At 32.3% G+C, this 14352-nt stretch overlaps 1 protein-coding gene across 1 annotated transcript in view; it reads left to right on the forward strand.

Moving 5' to 3' along the window:
• Positions 1-14352, forward strand: part of LOC139498457 (uncharacterized) — a 126394-nt gene continuing 112042 nt past the window's right edge. The window contains exon 1 of the mRNA XM_071286844.1: positions 1-191. Within this exon, the coding sequence (XP_071142945.1) occupies positions 92-191 (100 nt within the window). The 5' untranslated portion in view covers positions 1-91. The remainder of the gene's footprint in view (positions 192-14352) is intronic.

Below are 14352 nucleotides of genomic sequence, written 5' to 3' on the forward strand. Positions count from 1 at the left end.
CCAACGAACCCACACTGTTTTGAACAGCAGGCCACCATTATTTTGATAAACGATCCATTGCAACAGTTAAACTACATGGTTATCTGAATATATGCACTCAAGGAAGATGACAGAGATAAAGATGCATGTGTTTCTACCAGTTTTAATCGTTTTGGTGGCTACAACTTTAAGTGTTCAAGGAGATAACGCGAGTAAGACACATTTTTTCAAAGGGATCGTATGACAAGTTATGTCATTTAACGAACGATGTGTGCTTTCTACCCAAATAGACACATTTGGAAAACAGGTTCCAAGTGTTTCAAATGACTGAACAATTAAGTTCTGTAGTCGAATTGATTCTGGTTACTGAAAAGTTTTACAGTATCTATTTTATATTTGATTACATTGTAGATACAGTTAGAATACCTGTTACCTGTTACCTAGTATTTATCTTCCTCCTCTAGCAGGGGCTTCGCTTCTATAGCGTACTTCTTATTTGCACCCTTATTTGCATCCTAACCCTTAGACACGGGGCACTCATAAAATCAGTATACGTAATTATTATAATTTATAACAGTAACATATATATATACAGCATGCGGACTAATCCATCACCATGTAAACGAAGTTAACTTTATATAATACACAGTCCAATCGTCCATAGCCGGTTCACTATTTATATCTCCATATCACATAGGCTAAACAATTCTACAAATATAACACCCCTGCCCTCACATTAGCGTTTACTGTTCAAACACTATCCTTGATATCTTAAAATCTTAAAACTTTCCACTGTTCATTTGGTAAGCAATTATTCCATATATAACACGAAAATAAATTACTTAAAATCTAAAATTACTTGATATCTTACAAGCCTTGGATACGAGTTTTCAGTTCAATCACTATCCATCTCTTAATATTGCAGAATAAGAATCACTATATAAATCCTGACACAATCCAGTAAAATGCGGATCAAATGCATTTATGTATATCGAAATGTTTTCTAATATGTATTATACTTTGGTTTTCCTTCATACTGCCTATACTGAGAATAAATTTACTCAGACATTTAAAGTAAACGTTTGTGATATAGTTTGTAACACAGACCTCTGGTTAATGTCTCTATACCGACCTGTTCCTTATAGCAGTTATAGGTAAAATTGTATGATGTACAGTCTATAATTAGATGTAAAATATTCTCTTGGTCATCAAATAGTTCTTGTATTAGCAAAGATGGCTTATAACAACCCTCGAGAAAAGATTTAAACTCTCGAATAAAGCGATTTCTTATGCTTGACAGCTTTTCACATTTAAGTATAACGTGAGTCGTATCTTCTGGTTCAATGTTACATAATGGACAGTTTGCTGAGATACAGTTTTTTGAAAATCTAGACCTCTGATACTGAAGAATCATTATTCCAGTGGCAATTTTAACTTTAATAGCGGCCATATTTACGGAGTACAGGTCAGTCCCACTGCTTTTCCAAATATTATGCACAGTTCCTATGTTCATGATGTTTGAATCATCAAAATTAACATATTTCAAGGATGACTTTTCTTTAGCTTCCTTCTTTAAATTTTGTAAAAATGATTATTTATACAGTTATTCACATGTTTATTCCAACTTATTTTTGATGGTGGATTCTCAATGATATCATAAGGCGATGGCAATCCATAAATTACAGTCACATTGTGTAAATTGTAAACCAACTTCCAGATTTTTCATCTTTCATAGCCAATTGTCTAAAAGCAATTTCTCTTTCAACGGACTTATCATTTCTAATAATATTTCCAAATGTTTTCAGAATTTTCTGATGAATTTCTCCCTCTATAGGAATACGCCCTAATAATAATAAAGTTGCAGCTATTAATGTGCGTTTAGGCATTTAAATGCAAAATTTGCTTTAATAATTGTCTAAAGAATAATTCCATCTTTTGTACATGTATATCTGTATTTGAGAGTAATATGACATCTTAACCATAAAGAAGTATAGGTATAACATATATTTTTATCAAGTGTACAGAAACTTTTGGATTGACTCCATTCAAACCGTGTAATCCAGCACCCATGAGAGAGTATACAGTTTTTCTTGCAGTTAAGTAATACGCTTGTTCACAACTTCTTTAACCTCAGCATTTTAGTTATATTTCTATCTATTCCAAAATGAACTGCAGAATCGGAAAATGTTACTGATTTACCATTCAATGTCCAAGACTTTGGAAATTTATCGTTATATACTAAAATAGTAGATTTTTGCTCACTGGGTAGATATCTCAATTTGTTTGCATGATCTGCCTGTACATTTAGCATTGTTTGTAGTTCATATGGATCTTTAGAGATTAAAGCAACATCGTCAGCTACTGTTGGGATACCGCAATGAATGGGTCCTATACATGCTCCTAATTGATTTCTTTCAAAAATTTGTAAAAGTGAATTTATAAAAATTTTATAGGCTGTCTGTGACCAGATACCGCCTTGTGGTACACCTTGTTGTTCCTCTATTGAATTTGAAAGCAACCCTTTCCATTTAATTTTTGATTTAAGATTTTCGTACCACCTTTTAAAAAATTACCAATTGTCCCCCGTTAAACCAAACTTGTGCATTTCTCTCATCAGGCCAAGATGCCAAACAATGTCAAAAGCTTTCTTTGCATCCATTAAAGCCACATAGAGTGGGAATTTTGTTTTAATTGCTTGGATTATAAGTTCAGTTAAAATTAAAGCAGCAATGGTAGGGATTTCTCCGGAGGTAAATCCTTTTTGTAGTTTATTTTGGTTTTATATAATAATAGTTACAGAGTTTTTATTTTGAGTTACATGAGCTTTCTCAACAACTTTTCCTACTGTACTTGTGATAGTTATTTTCCGATATGAGTTCGGATCAATTTTTGGTTTTCCACTTTTCAAAACAGGACAGGCTACTATCCCACCTTTCAATAAAGTTTGAATATGTAAATGTTTAAAAATAGCATTTCCAAAGAAGTTATTACAGTTATCATAATAGGTCCACCATATTTCAAATGTTCAGCTGCTATATTTTCTTCATCTTCATACATTTATGATCAACCTCTCAGGAACGAATATTATTTTAAAGAGGGTTACACAGTTAGATGTCAATACTTTGATAAATGAGAATATCCACTTTCATCATGTTCATGACTTTATAAACATGATAAATTTAAAGTCATAAAAAACCTCAAATTAAAAAAAAATAATTCATATGTTTTTTTATAACTCAATGGATAGTTTTCATTCTAAAACTTATGTACATATATTCTTTTTTCTGAGGAAAATTCTTTAATTTGTTCATATTTAGAAGAAGTTTACTTTATTTTAATTGCAATTCCCCGACATATTTTCTGTATGCAAAGTGACCTCAGTGTGACCCATCTCGTAAAAATCCTGTGATCGCAATACGCATGGATATCCTTATAATAAACTATTATCTGATTGTACATGTTAAACACGTGCTCAATATCCATGTTTTTGTTGATTGTTGACAAACAGGTGACAATCATTAAACTTCGGCTTCAAAACACGAACTTTAATTACCTGCAATATTTTCACAACAACACTGACCGATTGAACAACATTTCTGCAAACAAAAGATAAAATCATGCACAGAAGACTAATTTTAAGTTTATGATGTTTGAATGCATTGGTTCAAGAATTGGAATAATATTATTTTTCACCGGTCACTCGTTTCATATGACTTTAAATGACATAGATAAAATATCATATATATACTCAACCCAATTTCACACATTCAGGTAAATAAGCTAGGATCCTTTTTAAAACAGTCTATTGAACTGAGGACAGGGGACTCTTAAAATATTTACTTTTATTGTGTATATTAATGATCTTGTTGTTATTTTTTATTTTCATTTTATTATGTTGTCATGAATGTGTCACATACTATAAATATGTAGTTTTATGGCAATAAAGATTTGAATTGTAATTGAACTATAATGTTAAATGTTTTATTTGCAGCTGAAATTGTAGAAAACAAAGTTGAAATAAAATTCTACGGACTTCAAGTCAGTGAGGTAAACAAACATATAGTATATCTGATTCCTTAATATTGCCTTATAAATTTTACAGTATTTATATCCTGTTATGAAGATTTTAAATGGAATAGTTTAATGATAAAATGCTTTAATATTTCTTTTCTTCTAGCTATTATACTACAACTGAGAACCAATACAGATTACATCAGTTCTCTAGGCTGCGACAAATGTTACATAACATACATTAGTTCAGATTTCTACGGTATCCCATCATCAGCGCTAGAAAACAGGATCATTATACCGTTAACTTTTCTTGTCCTGCTCATCGTCATCAGCATTGATATAAGTTTAACACTGTGGGAGTAAGTACACTAGACATAAAATAATAATAGAAAAGTCCTTCTCGGTCTTTTCCAGAAAAATCATCCCTTCAGTAATCAGTTTTATTGTACTTTGAGCTATAATTGTTTAATTTTTACACATTGTGACTTTAATGGAGAGTTGTCTTATTTGCACTCATACAACATCTTCTTATTTCTATTTAGTTTTGAAATGGACTGAAATATTTTAGATTTAAACTCTTAATAAGCCAAACATACAATAAACTTAAGGTAAGTTATTTCCTCTGAGAAAAGATTATTGAACAGTTATAAAGTTAATTCAGATATAGCATTGTACTAATTTTATATTTTTGTTAAGAAAGGGAGATAATTTAATTTAGAAATATCTATTTGGAATATGTGATACAATAATTATGTAGCATCAAAAATTTCAACTGTTGTTACTTATACAGTTTAGACGGATATTTTGTAAAGGTTGATTTGTGCTTATACCCAAAAAGAATATAATTTAAAAGATATCCACTCGTGTACCAAAGATCAGTTTCTGAGGGACAAGAAAAATACAAAAATAAATGTTTTCAGCCTGAAAATTAATTCTTGAAAAATTAAATATTAATTTCGAACAAAGTATATGTTGAAACATAAAAATACAAAGGAACTAGGTACAGCAAAGAATTGGTGAATGTTAAGTGTTGATGAAAACTTTGATTCATTATTGGTTGATATATAAATGTATGTCCAGTGTCAAATATTTCAAACATGTCCAGGATGATATAAAAAAAACTTTGAATTTTAATTTATAATGCCAGTAGTTATAATGGTTAGAAATGGTAAATTATTTTTGGTAGCAAAAGGAGGGAAAAAGAAGCAAGATTCCAAAAGATGCATAAGCCAAAACCAAAAGGATCACAATACCGGTCCGTGTATATCTGCGTCCATTCGTTTTTCGTTTTGAAATATCAAAAACAAAAAACGAAAGTGTTTTCATTTTTCGTTTTTGATTTCATAAAAACCAAAATGAAAAACGAAAGTGTTTTCATTTTTCGTTTTTGATTTCTTAGAAACCGAAACGAAAAACGAAAGTGTTTTCATTTTTCGTTTTTGATTTCTTAAAAATTAAAATGAAAGACAAAAGTGTTTTCGGTTTTTGTTTTTGATTTCACAAACAAAAAACGAAAAACAAAAGTATTTTCATTTTTCATTTTTGATTTCAAAAAAACAAAAAACGAAAAACGAAAGTGTATTTATGTTATCTTGCCAACAGAGTTTAGTTGTCATTCAAAAAATGACAATGTTGTCATTGGTCATTCATTTAAAGGTCGTTAAAGTATACATGCACAGCGGTTGTCAGATCAATACTACTTTAATCGAAGATAATGTCGACGGATGCAAAAGTCTTTATCAATCTAAACAATAAGGGTGCGTGATCTTTATTTTTAAGTTTGGAGAGGTTAATCTAAGATGATAAAATTGTAGCGTTACTAGCCTCTTTTACAAATAAAGCAAACTATATATTGTTGGCGAGGGAAGGGCTCAATGACTCCAGAAGAACTGGAAAAAATGATACAAAATCTTTCACACCCTTTCTTAATCTAATTTAGCGCAAGTTTTAATTTATCTATTTTATTATGTTCTGGTCTCGGAGCAAAATATATATATACAGTGTAAGACTTTTATTATTTACATGTATGAACAAATATCAAAAGACATATGTAGAATGATGAAAAAAATAATGTAATCCACAAAGTCAAGTGTGTGGCTATTGTTAGTTTAAACATATTTATTAATAGTGGATGGAAATGTTCTCACCGGAACGGTGATCGAACCAGGAACTTATGTTTTTGTATAGTCCGATGCACTAACCTATGTTACTTTTGTATAATGAGGATCAATGGTCTAGTTCCTCGTTGAAGACCCTCCAGCTCCTTCCAAGATAAAGAACAGGCATAAAAGCCCCATAATTTGTATTTTTTCTATATATTGTGTGCGATTTTGTCCCGTGTACATTTACTCCACATCTCTTTATTTTATATTTCGGACCTGGACACGGGTCAATGCTAGTTTAGACCTCCAACGTTAAAGGTCATATGTTTTTTTATAAATTATTTGATGCCGTGGGATTGGGATTTTTAGCTTTAATGTAAACCATGTCAGGTTTTTAACTTGTATTTACAGCAAAGATAGCCAGTTTTGTGTTCTGTAATATACTGTAACAGTTTAATTTTACTTGTCCGGTCGCATCGGAACTTCTCAAAACATCTTCCGAACAATATCTGGACGTCGGTTTCGTGGGCATGTACAATTGCTAAACCACACATGAACGGTCTTTAGTCTTCTTAGATCTATTCCAACTTGAAGTCTTTTTGAGTCTACGACAAGCAGAATATGAGATTTTATATAACATTAAATATTGAAGCTATATAGTCATGAAGATCGATTACTTGATTGATGTTCCGTTAACGTAGCCGCAGAACAAAAACGCGAGAGCTACTTTTGAATATTTCTACAATTTTAAGTAGTTTTCCACTCACAAACACAATAATATTTTCAACATTTATTAAAATATTTTTTTTTTACACTTTTCAACTTTTATTTTGTTTTAAAATATCAATTTGACTTGAATTTGGGATCCCGCTTACATGTTTAACCCCGCCACATTCAAAATGTATGTGCCTGTCAAGTCAGGAGCCTATAATTCAGTAGTTGTCGTTTGTTTATGTGTTACATTTTTGTTTTTCGTTCAATTTTTGTGCATAAATAAGTTAGTTTTCTTGTTTGAAATGTTTTACGTTTTCATTTCGGGGCCTTTTATATCTGACTATGCGGTATGGGCTTTGCTCATTGTTGAAGGCCGTACGATGACCTATAGTTGATAATTTCTGTGTTATGTTGGTCTCTTGTGGAGAGTTATCTCATTGACAATCATACCACATCTTCATTTTTATATTTATATGAGTATATTAGATAAACATGTATATACCAAGCTAAGTCAGTTTATATCTTGGTTTTCGTCTGACTATACAAAAGGCGAGGAGAGCTACTTGATAGATTAGGTTGACTGACAAGCTGTCTATATAAAGTAATGGGACAATGCATGGCATGAAGACATCACCAAATAACCGTATGCAATACTTAAAAAGACATCCAGAGCTTACCATATAGTCATCAACTTCCCACCAACAGGCCGTGAGCTTTGGTTGGCTCTTAACTCAAATCCAAGAGCACGTACAGCAAAATGTCAAAATATTCTATTCAAACTGGGTGACCTGGGAGAAAAACATTGAAATTTTCCAAAGAAACACACACACCCCTCAACTTTTAATAAGGAGATTTGGTATTAATGCAAATGAGTCAACTACCCAACAAAGTTCAAATGTAGTGGATATAAGCAATTATATATAATATATATATATATAATCTTCAACAATGAGAAAAAACATACGGTATTGTCGGCTACAATAGTCCATGAATTGAAAAATATGAAACAGTTCAATTGAGAAAATCAACAAACGAAAACCATTGAACTACATGCTCCTGAGTTGGAGCAGGCAAATGCAATATATTGTGGCGTTTAACATGCTTGTAAACAGACGGGACAGTTTTGTTACAGCACAGCATAAGAACAAACTATACAAATCAGTGGAAAAGGGCTTAACGTAAGAGATCGATACAAAACAGAAGGAAAAAAAAGGTCTAACAAAAACATATACCGAATGTGGCAGGGTATGTTTACCTCGTTTTCAAACAATCAAAGTACTGAAGTACTGAACATCGAATGACTGCAAGTTCTTTTGGACAAGCACTTGTCTCAGAAAAAAAGTCACATCTCTATACTTGAAAGTGAAGTTAATGTACAGATATAGTTTTCTTTGAAACTCATTACACATATTCTATATCATATGATCTTTTTAATTTCAATGCCAAATATATAGAGTTCTGACCCTCAATTCCACGGTCCACTAGACATGGAAAATGATAGTGCGAGTGGGGCATTTATGTGGTATGGACACATTCTTATTCAAATCCTTTATTAAAGAAGTCAGTTTTACTACAGATAACACTACATTTGTAAATTAGACGAACTAATCTAATCAAAATGTATACCTCTGATTTCGTAATACTTATGTGTATGAGAAAATTAATATATATATTAATGTTAATAAGATTGTTGAACGAACGCGTTCAATTTTAGGATTTTATTCTTGTCAATTTTTCCGACCGAGCAGAGCGAGTCGAAAACAATTAAATAGACGTCTTTCAAGCCAAAGTTAATATGTTTGCTATACACACATATGATTTTATGAAACTTGGTTATCAATTGTTAATAAAAAATACAGTCCTAGATAATAAAGAATCATGAAATATTTGGTCTAGTAATAAAAATATCACACAAAAAACAGTAGTTGTCGTTTGTTGATGTCGTTCTCGCTTCTCGTTTTTTAGCTCACCTGGCCAAGTGTCAAGTGAGCTTTTCTTATATCTTGGCGTCCGTCGTCCGTCGTCGTAACTTTTACAAAAATCTTCTCCTCTGAAACTACTAAGCCAAATTCAACCAAACTTAGCCACCATCATCATTGGGATATCTAGTATAACAAATGTGTCCGGTGACCTTGCCAACTAACCAAGATGGTCGCCATGGATTAAAATAGAACATAGGAGTAAAATGAAGATTTTGGCTTATATCTCAGAAATCAAAGCATTAAGAGCAAATCTGACATTAGTAAAATTGTTTATTAGGTCATTATATATCTGCCCTGAAATTTTCAGATGAATCAGACGACCTGTTGTTATGTTGCTGCCCCTGAATTGGTAATGTTAAGAAAATTTTGCAGCTTTTGGTTATTTTCTTGAATATTATTATAGATAGAGATAAACTGTAAACATCAATAATGTACAGCAAAGTAAGACCTACAAATAAGTCAACATGACGAAAATGGTCAATTGACCCCTTAAGGAGTAATTGCCCTTTATAGTCAATTTTTAACAATTTTCATAAATTTGTACATTTTTCATAAATTTGTACATTTTTCATAAATTTGTACATTTTTACAAAATATTTTCCACTGAAACTACTAGGCTAAGTTCATTATAGATAGAGATAATTGTAGGCATCAACAATGTTTTGTAGAGTAAGATCTACGAACACATCAACATCACCAAAAACACATAGACCAAGGTGAGCGACACAGGCTCTTCAGAGCCTCTAGTTATATATAGAGTTTAGACCTTTGGTTTTCCCGTTTTCAAGAATGGTTTTACACTAGTCATTTTGGAGGATCCTTATAACTTGCTATTCGGTGTGAGCCAAGGATTCGTGTTGAAGAGGGTACTTTAACCTATAATAGTTTCCTTCTACACACTGTGACTTGGATGGAGAGTTGTCTCATTGGCACTCATACCATGCACATCTTCTTATATCTATATATTCTTTCGATATTTTTTATTGGGGTCTGGAGCTGGCATGTCAGTTACTGCTAGTAGTTCTTTGTTAATTTATGAATCATATTCGTTTTGTGTAGTTTCTTTTGTTTACTATTTTGTCATCGGACTCGGATTTCTTTTAAACTGAGTTTCTCTGTGCATATTGTTGTGTGTTTGTTTATTCTACATGAGATAGATATAATTGTGTTACGAATTTGCAGTTTAAGAAGGTTATAATATTTCTACAGTTATATATTTTCCGATATCTCTATGAGTTTCCCATTTAATCTTATTATCGTTGAAAACTGTATCTAAAATCATCCCTTTATCCTTGGTTGCTATCAGACGCTTTACCTGTACAGTTGTTGCTAGGGTGCTCTCTTCGAGGTCCGCGTTCGAAGTATAAATAGTGGGTAGCTATTCAGTTCAAATTGTCATTTGTACCGAAGACAGCAGACAGTAAACACCGGAAAGGAAGTAGTTTATAGCAGGCAGAAGGTTTAGTTTAAGTAAAGTGAAGTGCTATTCGGACAGAATAGAGAATGGGCTGAGACTTGGTTCGGTACAGATTGTCCAAACAGGGCTGGTGCTAAGGTTTTGCGTCTCACATCTCTCACTATTGCAGTGAGTGTTTGCTGACATACCATGCCTTAGTGCTACCCTGTTGTTCCGACAGTTATAGACATGTTTATTAAATAAAGTTTTATACCTTTTAGGTTTCAGCCTAGTTTGATACATTTAGGTTCAGTCGCGTTTTATACATTTAGGTTTCAGCCCGTTTGATACATTTCGGTTTCAGACCAGTTCCAAACATTTAGGTTTCAGACTAGTTTCAAACATTTAGGTCTCAGACTAGTTCCAAACATTTAGGTTTCAGACCAGTTCCAAACATTTAGGTTTCAGACCAGTTCCAAACATTTAGGTTTCAGACCAGTTCCAAACATTTAGGTCTCAGACCAGTTCCAAACCTTTAGGTTTCAGACAATAGTTCCAAACCGTCAGACCAGTTTCATACATTTATGTTTCAGACCAGTTTCATACATTTATGTTTCAAACCAGTTCCATACATTTAGGTTTCAGACTATAGTTTCAAACAGTTGGTTTCAAACAGTATTGGACTGAAAGGGTTTTAAACAGTTTTAATTCAACAAGTTCGGTTTAGGTTGATAGGTGTTGAAATTCGTTTTATGTAGTAAAGTATTTGTTTCATATTTGATAGTGATAGTGTAAACTGTTTATTGACTTTAGAACTTTTGAATTGCTTTTCAAATCCCAGGAAACTGGTACGAACCCGAGGATAAAAATATCTAAACGTCCCCGCCCGGTTACACGTTACAATTGTATAGCGGGAGGGTTGAGATCTAACAAAGCATGTGTAGCCCCGCCGTATTTTTGCGCCTGTCCCAAGACAGTAGACTCTGATCTTTGTTAGTTTTTTTATGTTTTTTTTTGTCTAAGTTAAGTGTGACGTCCATTTTCACATTACTAGTATATATTTTTATTTAGAGACCAGCTGAAGCTTGTGTTGGAGACTCATTGGTGGCCTTCGGCTTTGCTCTTTGGTAAGGCTGACTGTTATTTCTTTGACACATTTTTTATTTCCATTCTCAATTTTATTGATTGATCAATTGATTGATTGATTGATTGATTGATTGATTGATTGATTCATTCATTCATTCATTCATTGATCATTTTACTACAAGCAAAAGTCATGATCATTTGAGAATCCTTTATTTGTATTGTAGTGTTAATTTCACCAATGAAACTCGACATTAATGTTTGTCTTAATATTAAATTTCTTTGTAAACTCTAAAATTACCGTCTGATTATAATAAGACACGCAAGAATAAAAAAAAAATATTTGGCCTTCAATGTCTCAACCTTTTTTAATGTGAGTAACTTCATTGTTCACTTAGATTTCGATTTTGATATTGTTTTTTCAAGTTTCCATAATAGATTTCCGGTAATTGTTCTGCATAAAACCCTATGGGAAAGCACATTAACTAAATTTTCCAAACGTTTATTGGAACCTAATGATTTGGCAAGGTGTTGCAACCTGTAATGTAAAAAAGTTACAGCCGATTGCACTGAGTGTGTAGGCAAAGGTAGCATATCCTTGGTTAGCTTGCTTGTATTATTAGGTTAGGTAAACTATCCTCCTTTAGGGGTAGACTAGTTCGACAAATAACCAATCAATCTGTCTGTAGGACTAGGCTCCTTCTACAGGAGGATGGTATACCTTACCTAGTTACTTCATAGTTTAGTTCAGCTAACAAGCGATCCAAAGATATTACCTTTGTCTACACACTCAATGTAATCGGCTGTAATGAAAATGCGGAGTTTGTGAGACCAGACTCAAGCAACCAGTCGGTAGCAGTCAGTTTTCAAATATATAAAAACAAATATTGCATAAGACTCAAACGTACTTAAAATGTTTTTATTAATATATAACCACTATATCATCAGTTTTTAAAATATAATTAAGCAGTCAAAGACACTTTTCAATGAATTTCAAAATTTCATTTCTGGTTTATTTAAGAATTGAATGCTTTTTTTTTTGTTACTTCATTGAGGTGTAAAGCGATGACCGAAATACATTTTGTATGAAAAGCGGAAGTGATTCATTCTGAAAATGTACGCACGGTCAACGCTTTTACAACCCTATGAAGTTACAAAAAGAAGCATTCAATATTTATAATTACATGTTTTAGCTAGGATCATGAAAACACGATTTTTATAAAGTTTTTATTAAATTCACCTTTGCACTTTATTGTGGGACCTCGTGTCATCATGAATAATGATTTTGGTTGTGTAATATGTAACATGAGATGTGCAGTTAGCCAATAAGAATAACGAATTATAATGAAACATACATCTTATGTTATTATTTGTTACATAAAGGCAAAATCAATCGTTTTCGATATATTACGCAGCGTACTGCCCGCTTTACATTTTAAATAGTCAACACTTGGAGTGTTTATAGAATCGTAAATAATTATGATTTTTTTTTAATGGTGGCAAAATTTCACTATTGGGTGAAATAGCTTTCCTTATTATCGGCATCCTGTCAAATAGTTCATGAAAAGTAATAATAATTCTGCATTAAAAGAAAATAAAGTTGCACTCGTGCTTTAACTTTTTTTTGCCACACAAAACTGTTTTTACAAAACATTCTACCTCTGAACTAGTGGATTTCGCTTAAATATGACTGGACAAAAGGTTTATTTTTTGTATTCAAAGTATAGTGGGCAAGTAAATTATTTATTAGCTTAATAAAAAAAGATTGATCCGTGCTATAAATTAACTTGTAATTGTGATCAAGTAGGCCCTAGATCTCTAGCTTACGTTCTCACCTAGAGCAGATAAAAGTATTGCCGCAGAATTTTTTTATTAACTATCTGGTAAGGGTTTTTGTAGGGTATACGACCTCAACTTTAGACCTACTTTAGAAAAAAAACTAAGCAGAACAACACCCTGGATTTTTCTACTGTAGACCCCAGCTACCCAGCTTCCCTTTGCACCTAGTGAGGACAATTTTTATTACATTTTCGGTAAGGATGATGCTCGGTGTTCGACCCCAACTTTGGACCTATCTTTGAAAAAAAATAAGCTAAACAGCAACCTTGATTTTTGTCGAGCCTTCGACTTTAGTCGAAAAAGCAAGACATAGCGATCCTACATTCCGTCGGCGTCGGCGTCGTCGTCGGCGTCCACAAATATTCACTCTGTGGTTAAAGTTTTTGAAATTTTAATAACTTTCTTAAACTATCCTTGAATTGTACGAAACTTGGACAGAAGCATGGTTATGTTCATAAGATAGTATCCAGAAGTAAATTTTGTAAAAATAAAATTCCATTTTTTCCGTATTTTACTTATAAATGGACTTAGTTTTTTCTGCCAGGAAACATTACATTCACTCTGTGGTTAAAGTTTTTGAAATTTTAATAACTTTCTTAAACTATCCTGGAAATGTACAAAACTTGGCCAGAAGCTTGTTTATGATCAGGAAATAGTATCCAGAAGTAAATTTTGTAAAAATAAAATTCCATTTTTTCCGTATTTTACTTATAAATGGACTTAGTTTTTTTCTGCCAGGAAACATAACATTCACTCTGTGGTTAAAGTTTTTAAAATTTTAATAACTTTCTTAAACTATCCTGGAATTGTGAGAAACTTGGCCAGAAGCTTGTTTATGATCAGGAGATAGTATCCAGAAGTAAATTTTGTAAAAATAAAATTCCATTTTTCCCGTATTTTACTTATAAATGGACTTAGTTTTTCTTCCAGTTAACATTACACACAGTCTGCAGTTAAAGTATTTAAAATATTTTTAAGATTCTTAAACTAGCCTGGATTTTTACCAAACTTGGACAGAAGCTTCTCACAATCAAAAGATAGTATCGAGAGGAATAATTTTATTGATTTTTTTCATCATTTTTGATGAGTGGGTGATTAACAGCAAAAGTAGGCGAGACACTTGGTTCCGCGGAACCCTTACAATTTTTTTTCTCCAGCAGACATCAGCTACCAAGCTCCCCTTTACACATTGTTCGGACAGAGTATTTCCGTAGACATTTGATTATTAACTTTTTATGTAATGATG

Source organism: Mytilus edulis, chromosome 12 (genome assembly GCF_963676685.1).
Source record: "Mytilus edulis chromosome 12, xbMytEdul2.2, whole genome shotgun sequence".
In the NCBI taxonomy this organism is placed as follows: Eukaryota; Metazoa; Mollusca; class Bivalvia; order Mytilida; family Mytilidae; genus Mytilus; species Mytilus edulis.